The sequence below is a fragment of the Myxocyprinus asiaticus genome, chromosome 10 (genome assembly GCF_019703515.2).
Source record: "Myxocyprinus asiaticus isolate MX2 ecotype Aquarium Trade chromosome 10, UBuf_Myxa_2, whole genome shotgun sequence".
Lineage (NCBI taxonomy): Eukaryota > Metazoa > Chordata > Actinopteri > Cypriniformes > Catostomidae > Myxocyprinus > Myxocyprinus asiaticus.
Window position 1 is genome coordinate 30,935,457 of NC_059353.1, and position 23,053 is coordinate 30,958,509.

Sequence of the window (23,053 nt, forward strand, 5' to 3'; positions counted from 1 at the left end):
TCCCTCCATCATTGTAAGTCTGTGAGATTTTTGCCTGTTTCATTGTATGCTAGGTGAAAATAGCACTCCTCTCTTTAACAACCCACACCCACTCTCTGTTGCACAAATCATGCAAGTTATGGACGAATTACACACCAAAGTTTAATTTGAAGGGTTTAGGACTTTGCTAATCCCTAACCCAAAGTAAGAGCAATAGCAGTAGTGATGCTACTTTAGCAAGCACCACAAATAATAACAATGGGCACAACATCTGCACAAAAGAAAAGATGATTATGGATTGCAATGAAACATTTATTTATCTTTATGCCAGTGGCTATAGGGAAATCAGTATGTCAGATGTCTGTTGCAGTCTCAGCTTGCCTCTATTGTGAATGTTTTTGTGAGTTCAAACAGACCCATTTTTATCTTTGGAAAAGTTTGACAAGTGTGCACAGCGTGGAGTTATGTTTGGCTTACTCTCTATAACTGCCTTGAACAAGTAATTTATTTGACCTTGCTATTGCGCCTTGTATTTTAATGCAGCCAGCACTCTGTGTCCATTACAAGGCATTTGTTCCTGGCAGATTCGACTGGATTCTTTTGTAAGCCACTGCTTTTTACTCTGTGTGCACTGTGCAACATGCTAAAGCAGGAGTTTTTAAATATAAAGGGTTAGTTCACCCAAAAATTAAAATTATATCATCATTTACTCACTCTCATGCCATCCCAGATGTATGACTTCCTTTTTTCTCCAGAACACAAAGAAAGATTTTTAAAAGAATATCTCAGCTCTGTAGGTCCGTACAGTGCAAGTGAATGGTGATCAGGCCTTTGAAGCTCCAAAAAGCAGATAAAGTCAACATAAACATAATCCATCAGACTCCAGTGTTTTAATCAATGTCTTCTGACACTAACTAGTTGGTTATGGGTGAGAATAGACCAAAATGTAACTCCTTTTTCATTGTACATCTTGACAGAGGTCTCCTTGGCAATCATGATTTCAAGCTCGATTACGCTTCCTATAGCTCCATCTAGCGCTTTGCACTTGCATCAAGCGCAAGTTTAATCAAGCTTGAAATCATGATCATGCCTATAGACTGCAACGGCAAGATGTACAGTGAAGGAGTTGTATTTTGGCCTGTTCTCACTCAAAACCAACTGGATTGCTTCAGGAGACATTGATTAAACCACTGGAGTTGTATGGATCACTTTTATGCTGACTTTATGTCCTTTTTGGAGTTTCAAAATTCTGATCACCATTCACTTGCATTGAATTACAGAGTTGAAATATTCTTCTAAATATCTTTGTTTGTGTTCTGCAGAATAAATAACAGTCATATACATCTTAATTAGTCTGCAACTGAAGGTTTAGGTTCCAAAATTCATCTGCACTGAATCCTGCTCCATACAAATAAGTGCTAGCGGTACCAGCAGAGGCCGCTCAGTGACACTACTATATAGTCGCCTTTTGCAGAAAACTAAAATACATCCAGGGATGCACAGAACATGCAGACTTGTTAGTTTATTTGAGTTCACCTTTTTGTTCGAAATACATTGTAGCAGACATTTTACATAATATTTTTAGCTCTCGAAGTTGTGTATTTTACATATAGGTCTAAAATATAGCAAAAATACACCATATGTAAGATTTAGAAGATTTTTCAGTTTATAGAAATCTTCCGCAATGCTAACTGCATCTCTGTGCGACCCCAAGTTTGAGAACTGCTGGGCTAATGTATCACAGAGAATGGTGTGTCTCCCTTTGAGTGGAGGAAATATCACCTTTGTTTTAAACCATGACTTGTTAGACCCAACCCCCCCCCCAAAAAAATAACAACAACAAAAAAACAGGCGAATGTATGTGATTTTCCGAAGATTGAGTCCACTTGTGAAAATGTTTCTATTTTTCATTTTTCTATTTTAATAATTTAATTTAATTACAAATTATATTATCTGCATAACAGTGTGAGTGAAAAATGTTTGCAAAACCCTTGCATGTGAATTTTCCCTTTGTGAAAATCTTGCAAGTGAATTTTCACAGAGTATCTTGTTAAAGTGCTTTAATGAAAGAAAACCTGTCCTTTTGTACAAAATGAGTTAACACAGTTAATGTCACAAATTTGCTTATTGATTACTGATCACGAAATTGTGTGGAATCTTAAATATTTCTTATATTATGTCATATTTTTCAAAGTCACGCAGAGGGGTAATTACTACCACGCAAGTAACAGCAAGAGAGAAGCAGGCTATTGATGCGAGCAACCATCAATACGTTTTTTGCACCTGCATTCCAATCTATATCTTGATGTAATCCTTCCTCATGATCATGCAGCGAGTTTTCATCAGCTGAATGGGAGGCTAAACACTATTAAAGTGTGACGAGACTTGCTCTGCGTGTGCAAGCCATTCGTGCATCACAAGCCGATCAACTATTTAGCCCTTTTTCGGTGAATCGCACCTGCAAAATCCTAAGATTTTATTTTCAGGTTTAATTTATATTTTGGATAGACTTGAAGAGATTTTTTAACCCCATGATATGGGTATATGTTTTCTCTTTTAATCGTTTAATGTAATTTTGAGTGTGACTGTGGTTTTAGGAGAGTGTACCTGTATGCTGGGTTGGAAATCTCAAGGATTAATAGTGGTGTTTTCCTTATTACATGACGTGTTGTTCTGAAAGCAAAAAGAAACCAATGAAACACGGAATGTAGGCTGTCATCCGCGCAGCCTGTCTGAAGCAAAGCGGGCGTTTACTCCACAATTAACCGAAAGTGAAGCACTGCTGGCTTGTGATGCACGAATGGTTTGCATGCGCTGCACGAGTCTGTTGGGTATACTGCAGTCTCATCAGATTTTAACTTTTTGTTAAGCCTCCCATTCAGCTCATGAAAACATGCTGCATGATCCTGAGGAAGGATTACATCAAGATGTAGATTGGAATGAATGTGCGTAATTTCATATAAATAAAATAGTCTACTCCTCTCTCGCCGTTGCTGGCGTGCCAATTATTACCCCTCTGCGTGCCAGTGTTGGCATGCGTGCCATAGGTTGCCAACCCCTCTGTTAGAGTATAGTTCTTTTTTCTTTACTTCTGTTTGCTTTATTTATGATACTCGATCATATCTTCAGGGATTAACTGTTGCAATAGCTCAGAATTTAGACTCACAGCTGGCTTATGGTAGTCATATACAACAAGCCAGTCAGGTGTGCTCTTCCAGTCTAGTCTGAGCTGGTGTGGTGTTTGTTTAATGTCTGTGGCCCTGCTTTTCAGTCTCCCCTTTCAGTTTTGAAGAAGACCTCTGAGTCTTGTTGGCACCTGACCCAATTCTGTCATCAGATTCCTTTTTGCATTATCTCAACAAGATGTGTCTTGCTTAATATAAATCAGTTTTCCATAACCTTGTACACACTTGATTCAGAGTAATGTTTAAGAAAAAATTCCATGCGAGACAATGGTACAAGATATCAAAGCTGCAACTGAAGCCTTTATCTTTTTAGTCATCAATGCCTTTAGCTTTTTAGTCATAATTTGTTACAGTACATCAGATTTTCTGAATCAGTGAATGTATCAGTTTTTAACACAAGTGCCTAATTTCAATAGATGTCCTGCTAATGTTTAGACAAATGTTCTATTATATATAATAATAGATATTCCTTTCTTAGCCGTTCAAGTTTCATTCTAAATGGTCAATAATGTTGTATCAGATGGCAGAGTGTAGGCCTCTCTGAATTATATCCATTTGGCTTCTTTAATGTATGCTCTGGTTGCTTAGCCATTTCCTTTTTCTAACATTGTCTGTTCACTTGGTTTATGTATTATTGGCTCCTAAATTTCTCCTCAAGGGATGTACCTAGTTAGTAATGCAACCCTCATTTCTCCCTGCAAAAGTTTAACATTATAAATTTGCCTTTTGAATGGAAGTGATGTCCTTGTTTGCCCTACAGTGTGTTATATAGAATTTTAATTGATGAAATAATACCTTACCCTCTTCCCCAGGTGCCTGAGGTTATTAGCAGCATTAGACAGGTGTCCAAGGCTGCTCTTAAGGAGGGAAGCAAGCCCAAGCAAGAGACTGACGAGTCTTTCTACAACTCTCAGAAGTTCGAGGTGCTTTACTGTGGAAAAGTGACAGTCAACTGCAAGACAGCACCCTCTACGCTGATTGATGACTGTATCGACAAATTCCGTCAGCATGAGATTGAACGCAAACGCCAGCGGCTCCTCAATGGCCAGCGTAGCTCTACCGAGGCCCCTGTGGATTTCATCATAGGGGACGACCCTCTGAGTTCCTCCCTCTGTGAAGTTGACGAACCTGAACCCGAGCCCAGCTTGACTGAGGAGGAGCTGCCTGAGGTGGGCAACGAGAAACTGGACTTGACGAGCGCTTCCAGTGTGGGCAGCCTGCGAGGGGCCTTTCCTGAACGCATCTTGGAGGACTCAGGGTTCGGGGAGCAACAGGAGTTCCGTACGCGCTGTAATAGCCTGGCCAGTAACCTGCAGAAAAGGTCCAGAGAGGCAGCAGGCAAGGGGTCGACTCGCAGGAGACATGCTAGTGCACCCAATAACGTGCAGCCGTCAGATGCTGACAAGAATCGTACAATGCTGTTCCAGGTACAACTTCCAGGTCCTACATACTGATACACATGGTGTTTGTTTAATGCTGTGATTTCATTCATCAATAATTTTTTATTTTTTGTCTTGAACCTACTGACACCTTGGACATACTGACACCTAGCGCTGTGGATACAGCCTTACACAACAGTTTTCAGTTATTTACGGTATATCATTGTGTTCACTGTCAACAATGATTCATTTATTTAGCAAGCAGTCTCATAATATGGTGGTTACTGAGATGAAGCGAGTAATATTCATGTGGTCATGGGATCTCGACATGTCGGCCCCCATGGGGCTACCTTTTCCATGTAAAATGAAACTTTTATTTGGGTACAGATATCCCATGTGAGTGTACATGATTTTAAACTTATTTGTCAAAAAACTAATTTTGTTATATGTACAACTTTTTAAATGAGGGAAGAATTGAGTGCACTTTTAATGAGGAAAGCAGGCTTATGCATGTAACAAAAAAACAACAACAAAAAAACACTAAATCTTGGTTATTTGCATGCATGACAATCATGCACTTAAGCACAGGGCATTTTCTTTTAAACAGTTTTCAAGGAGAGCTGTCACAATGGTCATTGGTTTAGAAATCACTTCCTGCCTTTTGTGACCTTGGTGATATAAGTTATGATTATTTTGATGTAAATGCAGCTCTCAGAAACCACTGTGGGCAGAGTCATGAGACAGTTATCATAAGATATTTATCTTGTGTTTTTGTTTTTGCTGCTTCCTTTTCCATAAGCAAAATTTGCAATGAAATCGATCTGTTGTGCAGGTTGGACGGTTTGAAGTGAATCTCATCAGCCCCGACACCAAAACTGTTGTTCTGGAGAAGAATTTTAAGGACATCTCGTCCTGTTCGCAGGTTTGTGTGTGCAAGGTTTAGTCCTGTAGGTTTGTTAGGTGTTAGGGATAATCTCATTCCCCATCTTTAATGTCATCATATGTCATCATACAGCTCATGTGCCTAGCAATGTGATGTCTTGTACCAGTCCAGATTTCTTTTGATAAACAGTTTTAGATGTATTAATTATTTTTCTTCTGTAGGTGACATTTCTCAAATGACCAAAAAAGACCTTTCAAACACTATCTTATACTTGTAACGTATAAAAATTTTCATGTTTTTAATATGTATATAATGATTCTGTATGCAACAGCAATAATATTCATAAAAGAATAAAGCCACTCAAGGCCTGATTTTCCAGGATTTTAGCATTAGGTGTTTTTAGACATGATGCAAAGAATCAGTGATTTTAACCATAGTAAAACTACTCTAGCACACAGTCTCGAGTGGATTGTTTGTGGATTGAATTCAGAATCAGAGCTTTCTGTTTTATAAAGTGAACTTTTTACTTAACTTTACTTTGTGCTTAGATTGTGCTGGTACATTGCAACATGCAGTTATTGTGACACACTATATGGTTAATTATGAGGTCATTTACCACTTTTTTATGCCTACAGGGAGTTAAACAGACAGACCACTTTGGCTTTATTTGCTGGGATGTGGAGGAGTCGGGCCCAAGCCAGTATGTGTGTTATGTGTTCCAGTGCGCTACTGATTCTTTGGTGAGTCCTGACTGGCCTGCAGCACCTGTTCTTACCACACTTATCAAGTATTTATTATAAGGTACAATGGAAAGAATGGCCCTCTCTTACCTATCATGTGGACATTACCTTTGACATTCTGATTTGTCTACCCATTTAATGCCACACAGAGGACGAATAGGATTAGACATGTGGTGCACATAATATACATATGTCTACAGTTCCATTATTAAACTGATATGCAAATGTAGAGGATTTTTATGTTGTATATGGAAGCATGTTTTCATTTACCAATGAAAATAATTTTTATTTATTCCTTGGTTTGTAAAAATAAGTGTATAGTAATGCAATAACTATGGACTTCTAAGGGCCAAATGTGCACCTCCACAAATAAAGGATTACAAAAATGATATATGAGAGTATTTGTAAGAGTATAAACATAACTCTTAAACATTACATGTGATAGCACAAGTCTGGTATGATATACTGTAATTACCAAGCTTACCCAGCTGACCTGAAACAACCTGCTGGACAGCAACCAGCCTGGCTTCAAAGTCATGCACTCAACTCAAACTGCCCTGTCACCGAAGCTCTGAGGCTGGTGAGAGCAGCATTCAAATCGTCTGTTCTCATTCAGCTGGATCTGTCTGCTGCTTTATGATACGGTTAACCACCAGATCCTCCTTTTCATCCTCTCGACAGAGGGCTTCACTGGAACCGCACTCCACTGCTTTCAGTCTTTCCTCACAGGTAGGTCCTTCATGGTGTCTTGAATGGGAGCAGTGTCCAAGTCACACAGACTGGGGTACCTCAGGGTTCTGTTCTTGGGCCCCTCCTCTTCTCCATATACATGAAATCACTGGGATCTGTCATTAAGGCACATGACTTTTTCTTGTCATTGCTATGTCAATGACACACAACTCTACCTCTCATTCCAGCCTGATGATCCTATGGTAGCTGCATGGATCTCAGACTGCCTGGTCGACATCTCGGCTGGATAAAAAAAAAAAAAAAAAACACCTCCAACTCAGCCTAGCAAAGATGGAGCTTCTTGTTATTCCAGTGAGCCCAGCTATACAACATAACTTCAGTATTCAGCTTGAATCGTCAACAATTACACCATCTTGAACAACCAGAAATCTTGGGGTTGTGTTTGACTATTAGTTTAACTTTTCTGACCACATAGTAGAGACAGCCTGATCATGTAAATATGCACTGTACAACATTATTAAGATCAGACCTTTCCTATCTGATCATGCCACACAACTTCTTATCCAAGATCTTGTCATATCTAGACTGGACTACTGTAATGCTCTTCTGGCAGGACTTCCTGCATATACAGTCAAACCTCTGCAATACATTCAGAATGCGCCACAGTGGTGCGTTTGGTTTTCAACGAGCCCAAGAGAGCACATGTCAAGCCTCTCTTCATCAAACTGCACTGGCTGCCAATGGTTGCTCGCATCAAGTTTAAGGCATTGATGCTTGCTTACATAACAGCCACTGGTTCTGCACTCCCCTATCTACACTCACTACTTCGAGTCTATGTGCGCTCCAGAAGATCCGATCTGCAGTTGAACAGAGCCTCGTGGTGCCATCTTTCAGAGGCACAAAATCGCTTTCACTGAGTTTCACTTCCACCGTTCCTCACTGGTGGAACAACTTTCCGAACTCCACCCAAGCTGCTGATTCTCTAAGTACTTTCAAGAAACATCTAAAGATGCATCTCTTTTGCAATCACTTGACCCAATCTTACTAATGCACTAAATGTCTTCTTTCTCCCTAAAAAAAAAAATCTCACTCCATTCTCTCACCAGTCTCGCACATTCCTCCCTACTAATACTTCTCTGAGCAATTTGAATGAAACTTTTTATTGCTGCACATCTCATGTTATTGCCTCCTCATGATGAATCACTTTTGCTGTATTCCTTATTTGTAAGTCGCTTTGGATAAAAGCATCTGCTAAATTAATTAATGAAAAAGTGATCTGTGTAAATATATAATCTAATCTTTCAACACATGTCATGACCATGTAAGGTCAGTAAACCTGGTAACTTCTTCATGACATGCACAAGAATACTAAAAAGGGACATGGACTAACAATCATAAAGATATTTTTAAATTGAGCGAACTTCACCCACAGGAATTATGTCAAAATTTAAAACCAGAAGTTCATCTGTATAGAAAAGTAGTCTCACCTCAAAAGGACGATTTAGACAAATTTACAGATCAAGTAAACCTTAAAGGTGATTTTTCCAAAATTGTTTATTTGTCTGGAAATTATTTTCTTAGGTGGATGAAGTGATGCTCACCCTGAAACAAGCCTTCAGCACAGCAGCAGCAATGCAGAGCTCCAAGAACCAAATCAAACTGTGCGAGGCTTGTCCAATGCATGACCTACACAAGCTCTGCGAGAGGATTGAAGGTACAGCCAGCAGCTTCCAGCAGCTCACTCAATGTACTCATCCAAGTTTTAGCCCAACATTCCAGTCTGTTTCTCTCTCGATATCCCAGGCTTGTATCCTCCTAGGGCAAAACTAGCCATTCAGAAGTACTTGTCCCAACTGAGTGACAATGAGCAGGTCAACATTTTCGAGAGGGTGCAGGTAGGCAAAACAAAGTAACTAAAAATACAGTATCATTCAATGTTTTTTTATTTAAAATCTACACTCACTGAGAATATTATTAGGAACACTATGGTCCTAATAAAGTGCCCAACATGGTCTTCTGCTGTTGTAGCCCATCCGCATTAAGGTTTGACTTTTTGTGCATTCTGAGATGCTATTCTGCTCACTACAATTGTACAGAGTGGTTATCTGATTTACCGTAGCCTTTCTGTCAGCTCGAACCAGTCTGGCCATTCTCCATTGACCTTTTCTCATCAACAAGGTGTTTCCATCCACATAAATGCCACTCACTGGATTCTTTTTGTTTTTGGCACCATTCTGAGAAAACTCTAGAGACTGTTGTGTGTGAAAATCTCAGAAGATAAGCAGTTACAGAAATACTCAAACCAGCCCGTCAGGCACCAACAGTCATGCCACCATCAAAATCACTGAGATCACATTTTTCCCCATTCTGATGGTTGATGTGAACATTAACTGAAGCTCCTGTCCCGTATCTGAATTTTATGCATTGCACTGCTGCCACACGATTGGCTGTACAGGTGTTCCTAATAAATAGCTCAGTAAGTGTAATTTAAACCTGCAAATAAACAAAATTCTACAATTTTAAAATCTTTTGAAGATTCTCAGATAATGTTGGGATAACATAGATCATCAAGTTTTTTTATACTGTAAACTTGTGGAGTCCAGCTCGAGGGCATGCTGTCATTAAAGCAAAGGGGAATATACCAAATATTCTGAAATTCTGAAACTCATGTTTATTTTTAAATTTTCCAACTTTCAAATTGTTATGCCGATAATATAATTAGAATGGGGGAAAAAAAATATAAAATAGAAACATTTCAAAAATAAGTATTTTCACAAGCAGGGACTAAAAACAGTTCAAGGAACGAAAACCGAAAACGAACCAAACAACGTTTTTAGCAGAATGTAACCGAAAACTGGAACAAAGTGATTTTCAGTTGTTCCGGAGTGAAAACTTTACTTTTAAATGCTGGTAACCGGTTATAACCGGTTAATTTTGTTCCGATAATTTTTTCATAAAACTAAAGGCCAAAGGTTTTATCACAGTACGTTTCTGGAACTACACCACTTCATGTTGCCCGAAAAAATGAAACGTGCTTTGATCCTGAAGAAAACTGCTGCATCACACATTTCTTTGCCTAATTACCCGTTGTGGATGTTGCATTCACGGAATGAAGACCTTTTTAACAACTATGTACAATTACTACATATACATGCATGGCTAATCCAGATACAAGGAAAACATTATTAGAGGTAAAAAGTACATTTCTCAGTTGTTTTCAAGTCTTCACTGAATTATTGTTAGATATGATGCATTCATACAGATTTGATGCTGCCGTGTTTTAACTCAGAAGCAGATCTGTAAATAAAATTATACGTAACTGTTAATTAACTGCTTGTTATGATTTCTATGCTGATAAATCCACCACACAGGAAAAAAACAAATTCACTTATTTTGGTGAGGCAAGTGGCTTATTTTGGGCTTGTTTCTCCAGACCATGTTACTTGTTTCTCTTGCGAGATATGGCAGAGTACTGTCATTTTAAAAAGAACGTTATTAATCGTTCTTTTATTTTGTTCTAACCGGTAACCTTTTGGAAAGGAGGCTGCGGAACTTCTGAACTGGAATGAAAAGCATTTTGTTTTTAGTCCCTGTTCACAAGTGGACTTTTGAATGGCACTGTATCATTTAATCTTAATTCTTTATATTGTATTTAACTGATATTTTTGGATACATTAGAAAATGAAGCCATCATCAGACCAGGAAGAAAACGAACTTGTGATTCTTCATCTCCGACAATTATGTGAGACCAAGCAGAAATCTCACGTCCATATCGGAGAAGCCCCACAGGTAGCATAGTCATACAAAACCACATAAATGCACTCTATCTGTGAGTTTGATGAAGGTTTGTCCAAATTTGATGTTCTGTCATCATTTTCTCACTCTAATGTTGTTCCAAACCTGTAACACTTTCTTTCTTCCGTGGAACAGAAATTGAGGAATTTTGAAGATTGTAGTAGTCGCTCTTTTTCATGCAATTACAATGAATGGTGATAGGAGATTGTAAGCATAAAAAAGGACACAACAGCTCCATAAAAGTATCATAAAATTAGTCCAAACATCTTTTGAAGTCATACAAAAGCTTTTTTTGAGAAAAAGATTAAAATGTAACCAGATCATTGAGTTAGCGAGTTGAACTCGAGAAACAGATCAGTCCAATTTGTGAACGAATCATTCAGTCTGGTTTTGTGAACCGGATCAACTGATTAATTGAAAAGATCTGACACAGAAAGAATGTTATGTTTACAAATTGCACATTGCTACTTCTCTCGTGAGCTCTCTTGAATGTGCCAAGGAGAGCTAGAGTGGATGTCAGGATTTTCAGTTCTTCACACAAATCTGTTGTGTGACTTCAAAGACTTGGAATATAGCACGTGTCATATGCACCATTTTTGTATGACATTTATGATGTTTTGGCATCCTTTTTGAAGCTTGAAAGCTTTCCAATCACCATTCTAGGTAATTGCATGGAAAAGCATGGTCAGTACATTCTTCAAAATTTCTCCTTTTGTGTTCCCAAGGAAAGCTTAAGTCATACAGGTTTGGAACAATATGAGGGTATGACAGCAGAATTAAAAAATTTTGGGTTACCTATTACTTTATGCTCTGTTGGTATTGAACGAGCTGATTTATCCTTGATCCCTGGTTGCTTGTGTGATCTCGCTTCAATCATATTTTAAAATGTATTGACTGAATGAAATGTCACCAAGTGCAGAACAGACATTCCACAGATTTCTCTGAAAATTGTGTCTATTCATACAGTACATTCACTCTCACTCGTTCACTGCTTCATACCTGTGTGTTAAAGCAGAATGCTTCTGCCAGTGCCTTGACATCTGATAACTCCAGCGTGGGCCGCAACAAATTGGACGTGTTGAAGAACAAAGCCAAGACTTCTCTGACAAGCTCCTTGGAGAACATCTTCTCACGGGTGTGTGTGCATGTTGTCTTCCTGTGTATTATTGGTCTTTGAATGGGGATTGACCCATTTACTCCATCACAATAAAATAAGACTGTTGCTTGTGTATTATAATGACTTAGCCATTTGCTGTATTTACTCGCAAGGCAATATCTATTTGTAAGGATATAGCAGACTAGCTAAGCATGGACCTTAAAGAACAAATTCACCCAAAAATGACAATTCTGTCATCATGGTACACAAAATTAGATATTTAAAGGAATTTGTTATACTGCTCTTTTCCACACAATGATAGTATAATAGTGACCAGTGGCTCCCAAATGTACAAAAAGCACCATAAAAGTAGTCTACACGGCTCTTGTGTTACATTCCAAATGTTCTAAAGCCATTCGATTGCTTTGTGTGAGGAACAGAAGGAAATTTATGTTCTTCACAAAAAGCTGTTGTATGACTTCAGATGACTTGTAATGTAGAGCAAGTCAAATGGTCTACCTTTATGGTGCATAATGGACAGACATGGTCACTCTGTGGTTTCATCATATGGAAAAGACCAGTACGAAAATTCTTCAAAATATACTCTTTTATGTTCCACAGATGAAAGGTTCAATGGGTTTGATACAACATGAGGGTGAGTAAATGATGACAAATTGTCATTTTTGGGTGCACTATTTTGGGTGAACTCTTTCTTTATAGCATGCACAAATGGCAATCCTGTTATTTTAATTTAGTTGTTCACTCTGTCTTCCCCAGGGGGCCAACCGTATGCGTATGCGTCTGGGCAGCATGGGCAGTTTTGACCACGTGAGTATCCTCTCTATTGTCCCCAGGTACAGCACACAAAACATGTGAATACTAGGATCTGTCACTTAAACCCCAGCTCATCCTGAGAACGCCTGCTCTCCCCCTGCCAAGAATCATGTGTCTGTTCTGCCCCCTTCCAACAAGCACATTAACACCCCATGCTGAAAATAATACCAGTGCATCGTAATTATATATTATGTGTTTTTTATATCTGCATGAGTAATTTGATTTAAACTTATCTGTGGGCTTGTATGGACCCTGTCCACCTCTCTCTCACTGTCTCGGTGGGGTGTGAAATGTGAGGTGTATGTGATGTGATGTAAGCTGTGGTATCTGGACACGTCTCTGTGGAGCACAAATCACTCTGCTTTTCCTTTCCACAGGGTCCTCACGTGGCCTCAGAGGCACTTTTAATGTGAGCGTGTCACTCCTCTTGTGCTTACACACACTCTACCTCTACCATGTCACAATCTCACAATTCCCCTCAATGTTCTGAATGTACTGTGAATCAGGTCTAAGAATACAGTGGCTTCAAAAGTGTTGGGATACTTGAGACATGTAGAAATGTATGAATTTCATTGTATTAGATAACAAAATAACATACCAAGAAGCATTTGCAAAAACACATGATTCTAGGCCTTTTCTTAGGACTAGTTTAACTTTTCTGAGCCATTTTTGCAGTAACTTTAAGCCAACTGGTTTTAAAGTCATTGGTATAAAGTTCAAACAGGTGTCCTAGCAGAGTAACCACAGGTATAGTTCATTACATTAACTATGTACATGTTCATCTAAATTTGTAAACCAAAAAATATATACTTTTTGTCTTCTTTTGAAAAGTATTTCTATTGTTTTAAAATTTAAAGCTTAAACTTTTTTGGTGAAATGCTTTGTTTGAAAAGTAGTGTGCTTTTAGTATCTTCCTTTAAAATAAACTGATAAATAAATGAAAATACATCTAATTAAATACATTTATTGAAATTAAATATAATAAAATAAAATAAATGGATACATTAAAATAAACCACTTGGTTTGATATTTTGTTATTTAATTTTGGTGCGGCACAAGTCTCAATACTTTTTGGGGTGTCTGGCACATATGGATTTGAGCAATTGTGATGAAAAGACATTCAGGCCTTTGAAAGATGCTGTTCATGCTTTTTCCTGGCTGCATAAAAGAAACAGCAACTCAGAATTATTATCTTTTGTGTACCAGTAGAAATATCTAAACGTTCTTAAAGCAAGATACATTTACTTGAGAACCAATACTGATTAATATAAAAGATTTGTTTTCAGAGAATATAGTCTTGAATCAAATTTGAGAATTCAGTGGACATTATATTTTCTGAAAGCAAGTCCATTATCTTAGGCCATGTCCACACTAATACATTTCTGTTTGAAAATGCATTCATTTAGCTTTGTTTACGCCTCTCACCCACACTAGAACAGCATTTTCCTCCACAAAAAATGGAGCATTTTGAAAACGCTCTCCATTAAAGCAAACTTTGAAAAGCGATGATGTTAGAGAACTGAAAGCAGAGTTTTCAAAAAAGAAAAGTGTGGAAGTGGCATTGGACAATTGCTTAAGTACATTTGTCTTGTTTTAAGAGTGTTTTGATAATTTAACTTGAAAGCAAGTTTTTTTTTTTTTTTGTTGTTGTTGTTGCCTGTACATACCTATGGAAGCTTTAAAGAGAGAGACATAGTACAGTAGTTTTCCAGAGATTAGTACATTATTCTTGTTTAGAAATATATATATATATATATATATATATATATATATTGTCTTCACACCATCTGTGTCGCTAAAATGAAATTGTGCAATTTCTGCACTGTTTGACAACTCTATTACCTCTATTACCTCTATTACCCTGCCAAGAGAGATGTCAGCATGTGTTTTTTAAGCCTTATGTTGTTTGGATCATTTGTTTTCCAAATGTAGCCGTTGGCAGCTGAGGGAAGTGGACAGGTTTTGAGATTTGTGCAAGCAGAGGGAGAAAGATCATTGTGCAGCCGTTGCTGGTTTCCTGGCCCTGCTGTGGACTGACTCACAGTAGAGCATGAGTTCAGGAACTGCTGTAGCACAGCGACAGGAAACAGAGTGAGGAAGAGAGCCAGAGAGAGACCCTTCCTATAGCCAGTACAGTAAACACCAGCCAAAAACCTCTATTGTGCTCTGGTCCACCTCCAATGGCTCATGTGTGTCTGATGTGTCACAGGACACAGGCTATTAGCATACAATAGATCACACAGCATATGTGCAGTCATGCTAACTCCAACCCTGCCACTTCTGCCTGGGGAAGTGATCCGAGACTCAGGCTGCTGAAGGAAAATGCTGGGTGAGTTTACAATCAATAGTTGATGTAGCTGCTGTCAAGTCAAGTGTTTGGTTTGTCTGAAACTTATAGATTGTGCTTAAGTATCTCACTAGATTGTTCACCACAGAGCGTTTCTTTGTTCATATAAATTTGGGTTTTGACTTGACTGTTGATAAGATGAGTTGGATTACAAATGGACTGTTTTTAGAAGTGGTCTGCCGAATAATGGTTTTGTAGTAGCCGATGATGGTATGTAGAGGGCATTGTGGCCAATGGGTGATACAATGATTATACAGTTGATGTCACAAGTTTACATACACTTAGGTTGAACATTAAAAATAATTTTTTAACCATATTAACAAACTACAGTTTTGGCAATTTGTTTAGGACAACTACTTTGTGCATGACATGAGTAATTTTTCCAACAATTGTTTACAGACAGATTGTTTCACTTCTAATGGACTATATCACAATTCCAGTAGGTCAGAAGTTTACATACACTAAGTTAACTGTGCCGTTAAGCAGCTTGGAAAATTCCAGAAAATGATATCAAGCCTTCAGGCAATTAGCCAATTAGCTTCTGATAGGCTAATTGGCTAATTGGAGTCAATTGGAGGTGAACCTGTAGATGTATTTTAAGGCCTACCTTCAAACTCAGTGCCTCTTTGCTTGAAATAATGGGAAAATCAAAAGAAATCAGCCAAGACCTCAGAAAAAACAATTGTGGACCTCCACAAGTCTGGTTCATCCTTGGGAGCAATTTCCAAACGCCTGAGTGTACTACGTTCATCTGTATAAACAATAGTACGCAAGTATAAACACCATGGGACCACGCAGCTATCATACCACTCAGGAAGGATATGCATTTTGTCTCCTAGAGATGAATGTAGCTTGGTGCAAAAAGTGCAAATCAATCCCAGAACATCAGCAAAGGTCCTTGAGAAGATGCTGGAGGGAACAGGTAGACAAGCATCTATATCCATAGTAAAACAAGTCCTATATTGACATAATCTGAAAGGCTGTTCAGCAAGGAAGAAGCCACTGCTCCAAAACCACCATTAAAAAGCCAGACTACAGTTTGCAAGTGCACATGGGGACAAAGATCTTACTTTTTGGAGAAATGTCCTCTGGTCTGATGAAACAATTATTGAACTGTTTGGCCATAATGATGATTGTTATGTTTGGAGGACAAAGGGCAGGCTTGCAAGCAGAAGAACACCATCCCAACTGTGAAGCATGGGGGTGGCAGCATCATATTGTGGGGGTGCTTTGCTGCAGGAGGGACTGGTGCACTTCACAAAATAGATGGCATCATAAGGAAGGAAAATGATGTGAATATATTGAAGCAACATCTCAAGACATCAGCCAGGAAGTTAAAGCTCGGTCGCAAATGGGTCTTCCAAATGGACAATGACCCTAAGTATACCTCCAAAGCTGTGGCAAAATGGCTTAAGGACAACAAAGTCAAGGTATTGGAGTGGCCATCACAAAGCCCTGACCTCAGTCTGATAGAAAATTTGTTGGCAGAACTGAAAAAGCAAGTGCGAGCAAGGAGGCCTACAAACCTGACTCAGTTACACCAGTTCTGTCTGGAGGAATGGGCCAAAATTCCAGCAACTTATTGTGAGAAGCTTGTGGAAGGCTACCCAAATAGTCTGACCCAAGTTAAACAATTTAAAGGCAATGCTATTAAATACTAACAAAGTGTATGTAAACGTCTGACCCACTGGGAATGTGATGAAAGAAATAAAAGCTGAAATAAATAATTCTCTCCAATATTATTCTGACATTTCACATGCAAAAACTGAGTTTAAATGTATTTGGCTAAGGTGTATGTAAACTTCTGACTTCAACTTGTATATAGGGGAGACAGGGGTTAGTTGTCACACTTTTTACTCCAGTCAATATTTATCTGGGTAGGTTTAGTTTTGAAAGTCAATTTCTGCTTAGCCACATACAAGTCTTCGCTACAAAAATAGCTATTGAACATTTTCACTGTTCTTACCCAGGAAAAAAGATACAGTTCATTAAACACACATTGACCTTTTGTAACAATTTGCTCCAATAGTGGGGTTTGTTGTCACACTATATTATACTGTATGTTGTCACACTATATCTCATCACTGATCTATTTCTGCTTCATTCTCTGCTCACCCAGCAGGCCGACTCACCTGGTGACTCCCCACCTGGGACTCCACCCAGTTACCTTGACAACGATCCAGATGCCCCGCAGTTTCGTCGCCGTGCGCACACCTTCAGCCACCCTCCCATTAAGAAGAAGATCTCTTTCACTGAGGCTTCATCCCAGGGCTGTAAGGCTCAGCTGCACAGGCAGCAGTCTTTGGGCCCAGAGCTGCTGCAGAGCAGGTAACGCATCATTGCCTTCCTGTGATAAAGCCATATACACTGCCTGCCCCCCCCAAAAAAGTTGCCATTTGGATTTAAATAAGCAGATACTTAAGAGCCTATGATTTGATCATTATTGCAGTGATTAATATGTTTCAGCTGGCAACAAGTCTTTTAACCCTAACTGTTGCAGTGTGTAGCTTCTCATTTCTTAAACAACCATGTCGGAAGACGTATCCCGTGGTCGTGGAAAAGATGTTACTGTGTTTCAGAAGGGACAAAGGATTGGCCTGTATCAAGCAAAGAAAACAACTAAGGAGATTGCTGAAATCACTATAACTGGGTTAAGAACTGTCCAGTGGTTTATTAAAACCTGGAAGGATAGTGGTGATCCGTCAGCTTCGTGGAAGAAATGTGGTCAGAAAAAAATCTTCGGCGATAACTAAAACACTTGAAGTCACATCGTAAAAAATCGACAGTAGACACGGCTATGTTAAATAGTGAAAGTAAGAGTATTTCCACATGCACAATGCGACGAGAACTTACAGGATTGGGACTAAACATCTGTGTGGACACAAGAAAGCCACTAGTTAATGAGGCTAATCGGAAAAACTACTTCAGTTAGCTAGGGAGCATAAAGATTGGACTGTGGAGCAAGGTCACGTGGTCTGATGAGTCCAGACTGACCCTATTCCAAAGTGATGGGCACGTCAGGGTGAGAAGGGAAGGGCATGAAGCGATGCACCTGTCATGCATAGTGCCCACTGTACAAGCCTCTGGAGTCAGTGATATGATCTGGGGTTGCTTCAATTGGTCAGGTCTAGGCTCAGCAACATTATGTGGCAATAAAATGAAGACAGCTGACTACCTGAATGTACTTAATGACCAGGTTATACCATCAATGGATTTTTTCTTCCCTGACGGCACAGGCATAATCCAGGATGACAGTGCCAAGATTCATCAGGCTCAAATTGTGGAAGAGTGGTTCAAGGAGCATAAGGAATCATTTTCTCACATGAATTGGCCACCACAGAGTCCTGACCTTAACCCCATTGAAAGTCTCTGGGATGTGCTGGAGAAGACTTTACGGAGTGGTTCAACTCTCCCATCATCAATACAAGATCTCGGCAAAAATTAATTCAGCTATGGATGGAAATAAATGTAGTGACGTTGCGTAAGGTTATCAAAACCATGCCACGACGAATGTGCGTCGTAATCAATACTAAAGGCAGTCCAACTAAATCTTAGAGTATGCAACTTTTTTTGGCCAGGCAGTGTATCTTTCTGTTTTTCAGCTGTCATGTGATGCCTCTGCACAGACAGCCAGATAATGTGCAGAAAACAGCTGATTGTGTTAGAAAAGGTTGTTTACTAAAGACCCCAGTGCAATCAAAATCTGTGTTTTGTGGCTTTTAGTTCATGGTATGTCTTTTAGCTTTGAGGCCATCTGTATGTTAGTGTGCTTCTAGAACAACAAAAAGTAACAAAAGTAACCTTTAACAGATATACACAGTTAAAGTGTACAGACCTATTCTTGTGGGAAAACTGGGCAAAAATATTTATGTCTCATCTTGCTCTCTGGAATGAGAATGTCCCTCCCCTAGCAAATGTCCCTAGCAAATCATAAGCTGCATCAGAATATCCATACTTTCCAACTAAATAGTATGCCAAATACAGAAAGCCAATGGAGTAGTATGTCCGAATCCTCAGTATTCATCAAAGAGTAAGTGAGAAATAACCGGATGACCTACTATTTCCGGCGAGATTCTGAAGTGTGAATGGACTGGACATTTTACTTTCCCAAAATGCCACAGGAGCTGAAGAGATTTCACGTTCAAACACCGGATTTAAAAGAATGGTGGAGAACTGCGAGTCAGATGGCTCTTTTCAACTAAGAGTGCTATACATGCCAAGTTTTGTTCCTTGTTCTTAAAGGGATAGTTCACAAAAAATGAAAATTCTCTTATAATTTACTCACCCTCATGCTATCCCAGATGTGTATGACTTTCTTTCTTCTGCTGAACACAAACAAAGATTTTTAAAGGATATCTCAGCTCTGTAGGCCCTCACAATGCAAGTGAATTGTGACCAGAACTCCAAAAGCTCAAAAGAAATCCATATGACTCCAGAGGATTAATCAATGTCTTCTGAAGCCATTTAGTTGGTTTTGGGTTAGAACAGACCGAAATATACCTATTTATTCACTGTACATCTCTGTCATTGCAGTCTCTAGGCACAATCATGATTTCAAGCTTGATTATACTTCCTAGTGTTTGATGCATGTGCAGAGTGCTAGATGGCACTATAGGAAGTGTAATCGAGCTTGAAATCATGATTGACAAGGAGACTGCTGTCAAGATGTACAGTGAAAAAGGAGTTATATTTTGGTCTGTTCTCATCCAAAACCAACTGGATTGGTTTTTGGAGTTCTGGTCACCATTCACTTGCATTATATGGAGAGATTCCAAATAATGGATATTCTTCTAAAAATCTATGTGTTCAGCAGAAAGAAAGTCATACACATCTGGGATGTTGTACACATCAAGAATTTTAATTTTTGGGTGAACTAACCATTTAAATGGTGCATGTTTAACAAAACCAGAGTCAGTTATTTTTGCGGTTGTTATTATAATGTCATATATTCGGGTCATGGGACAATGCCCACATTCCCAGATGAAGTATGTCCAGAATCTATTCATACTACTTGCATACATACCTAAGGAACGTACTGTTTTACTGGTGAGAAGTGCATCCTTCATCAAAAGCAGTACATACTCTGACAGTACGCGATTTCGGATGCAGATATGGTTCATGACTGTGATGTAACTAAAGCCTATTGGCTGTTTAAAAAAACATTTGTCCTTTGAAATGTCCCACCCAATATTACAGTTTCAAAATGTAAACATAGGAAAGAAAATTGTGTTCATTGAGCAATTTAATGGGGTTTTTTAGAAATCATAAATATGCTTAAATACATATAAATACAAAACACACATTAATTGATTTTAGCGTGAATGCTAACATTGTCAATAGAGAATGTGGTATGTTGGTGTGTATTGTTGGGTTTAGCACTAATTCATAAAATTACTAAATTTTGTGTATTTGAGATTATCTATTTAACCTGATATTTTAAAATGTAAAATATAGATACAATTGACCACTTTTCATTTTGGGAATTTTTACTGTAAAAAAAAAAAAAAAAAAAAAAATCTCACGGTTTCTGGGGAAAACAAAATTTTTTTTATTCTCAATTGGAGGAATCTTTCATCCTGCTCAGGAGCACTCCTGTGTTCTAGAATGTGGTTCCACGGGAGTGTTTAGACCTCTGTAAAGTAACATGTATTTGTTGTGGACCTTTTATGTTTCGGCTCCCTCAGCCCTGTTGGTATCTCGAGAGCGCGCAGCGTCTCTGAGAGCGAGTCCTCCTTCAGTCTCCACTCCTCTTTCCACACCCCCAATTTCCTGAAAAGCTTTTACCAGGGCTCCCTTGGCTCACTGGCCTCCCTGTCGGACAGCGGGAGTCTTAAGAGGTGAGAGGGGGCAACGATCTTAGACCGTTTGGTGTCTGTTACCCCCCGGGGGGTCTGAGCAGTCATACTCTGCCTGCGGTTGGAGTTGATGGCGGCCTTATTCTCTGCACCTGTCTGTTTCTTAACCCAAAGGCTTTAGTTACTGAGTCATTTCTCTAACTTACTCACTCTGTCTTCCTGTCAACATTATTGGACTTTGTCATTGCCCACTGGAATAGAGGGATGCTAAACCTGTATGTTTCCCTTCTCCTAAATTGCATGTTGCCGTCTTTACTAACTAAGTGTAATAATTGTTGACGTAAGGATTTTGCTAAAGCATCTACTGTATATTGCATAATAAAACTCACAATACTTTCTGGTAATCTGTACTCTATTGTGCTTTCTATTAATATTGAGAACAACTTCTTTTGTTGGATATTATTTCAGAGTTGTTGTTTTTTTCTTCTTCATTTATTACTTATTCATAAATAGTTTTAGAAATAAATGCTGAGAATTACTTGACTTTGTCAGATATTCAGCTTCACTGAATAGACATACTGTGTAAATTGTGCTATTCTGTGATTTCAGGTATGTTTTCATGACAGCTTTTGAAAGATGTTTCTTTAAGAACATTAATTTAACCTCCTGAGACCCGAGCGTGACTGCTGTGTGCATTTTCCATTTCCCTTACAGATTTTAACCAGTAGCACCTAATTAACATGAAGAAAAAATTCTAGAGCAAATAGATTTCCTAAAAATTAATGCCAACCTATGTGGACAGTGGGACTAAGTTGTGACATTTTAAATAATACCAAGCTATAGTAAGTCAGATTTTTGCTTTTATAAAATTGTTTATAATGTTTCCAGGAGTGTTGGTTATTCATGTTTTTGAGACATTATAGACATTATCTCAGAAATAAGCATAATTAATTCTAATTCAAAGTTAGGCCTGCATCATCCAATCACTGCCAACCCTGTTAAGATAAAATTATACATATACAGATAAGAGTAACAAAGCTGTATGCAGCACCTGCAACTCTGCATTTCCTTCAGAATGATCTCAACATTAAAATCTTTAAAATTCCTCCGATCATTTCAGTCTGACCTTAGCAGCTGGAGTGACACTTATGAAACTGTTAAAGATTGTTCATATTATTGGACGAGGCAGTGCAAACTAGAATAGACTAGACAGCATACTTGCAATTTTTCGTAGGTGCAGCAAAGCCCTGTTTCTCATTTTACTGTTTACATAGAAGTCTTGAAGGTACAGCAGCAAAAAAAGAAAAAACAAACAGCCTGTTTAATTCTAAGGGTAAGAGAAAGGGTGGAAAATGGCCACGTAAAACTAAAATATAAGCTATAACTAATTTATAGCTAAAAAAAAAAAAACTTGACTAACACTATAAGTGGACCGTTACATGATAACCAAATGTGAAATGGCCCTTTTAACTGGTTTTAGAATTTAAAATGTTTAAAAAAAAAGCACCTTCCATTCACGCTGCCATGGTGTAACCTCTCCTTCCCTCTGTACAGAATTCAAAACAGCAGTTGTCAAGGGGTTGTGTATTAGAGTAGAGAACTCTTGGTGAAATCCAGTGTGACCTATTGACCCTCTCTCAAGGGCTTCTTTTCAGTACAATACTGTTTGACCGGTCTTTGTGTGCTGGTGGCTTGAGCTATGAGCTCTCAGAACAAAATAGAGCTTAACAAAATAGCTGCCTTGGATTTAATGACCTCAATGTGTTTCAGCCTTCATTTGTGTGACATAGTGGGCTCTAATGACCCAGTGCTTTGAGTGTTCGAAAAGGAGACAACATTTAAAATGTCATATCCTTGATCCAGCTCTGTGTTTTCTACAAATTGTAGAGAGGTCCTTCTCTCTGGATCTTGAAGGTCTCCAGCTGTCTCTTGTAATTGAATGTGCAGCATTAGGTTCCTGTAGCACACCTGTCTATTGAGTGGTGGTCAGGGTTGGCCTTCTCTCTAGCATTTAAAGCGTGACATTTCAAACCAGTCTGACGGATTCAGTAACTTTCTCTTATGTATCCTTGCTGTGGCCTGTGTTTTGTTGTAGTAAATAAGAAAAGAGACAGATTTGGGAAAACGGGCAGAGATTAGCAGAAATGTTAAATGGACAGTTCTGTCATCATCTACTCATCTTTGTTGTTTTAACCCATATGACTTTTTTTGATGACAGTTTTCATTTTTGGTGATTCACTTTATTATCCTTTAAAGCTAATCTTGTTCCGATTCGTTGTGTTCTGTTGCTTTTCTAAGTAATTGGTCTTACAATTTTCACCTGACAGTTG

At 38.6% G+C, this 23,053-nt stretch overlaps 1 protein-coding gene across 6 annotated transcripts in view; it reads left to right on the forward strand.

Moving 5' to 3' along the window:
- tbc1d4 (TBC1 domain family, member 4) overlaps positions 1 to 23,053 on the forward strand; it is a 47,490-nt gene that overhangs the window by 7,202 nt on the left and 17,235 nt on the right. Inside the window, exons 2-11 of one of the 6 annotated variants that reach the window (XM_051708478.1) lie at positions 3,977 to 4,591; positions 5,376 to 5,465; positions 6,062 to 6,166; positions 8,438 to 8,570; positions 8,660 to 8,751; positions 10,535 to 10,645; positions 11,664 to 11,786; positions 12,525 to 12,575; positions 17,048 to 17,256; positions 20,613 to 20,765. In XM_051708478.1, the coding sequence (XP_051564438.1) occupies positions 3,977 to 4,591; positions 5,376 to 5,465; positions 6,062 to 6,166; positions 8,438 to 8,570; positions 8,660 to 8,751; positions 10,535 to 10,645; positions 11,664 to 11,786; positions 12,525 to 12,575; positions 17,048 to 17,256; positions 20,613 to 20,765 (1,682 nt within the window). Of the gene's footprint in view, positions 1 to 3,976; positions 4,592 to 5,375; positions 5,466 to 6,061; positions 6,167 to 8,437; positions 8,571 to 8,659; positions 8,752 to 10,534; positions 10,646 to 11,663; positions 11,787 to 12,524; positions 12,576 to 14,647; positions 14,911 to 17,047; positions 17,257 to 20,612; positions 20,766 to 23,053 lie in introns of those variants that run through there. The other 5 variants (XM_051708481.1, XM_051708480.1, XM_051708482.1 and 2 more) reach the window with 5 other exon arrangements.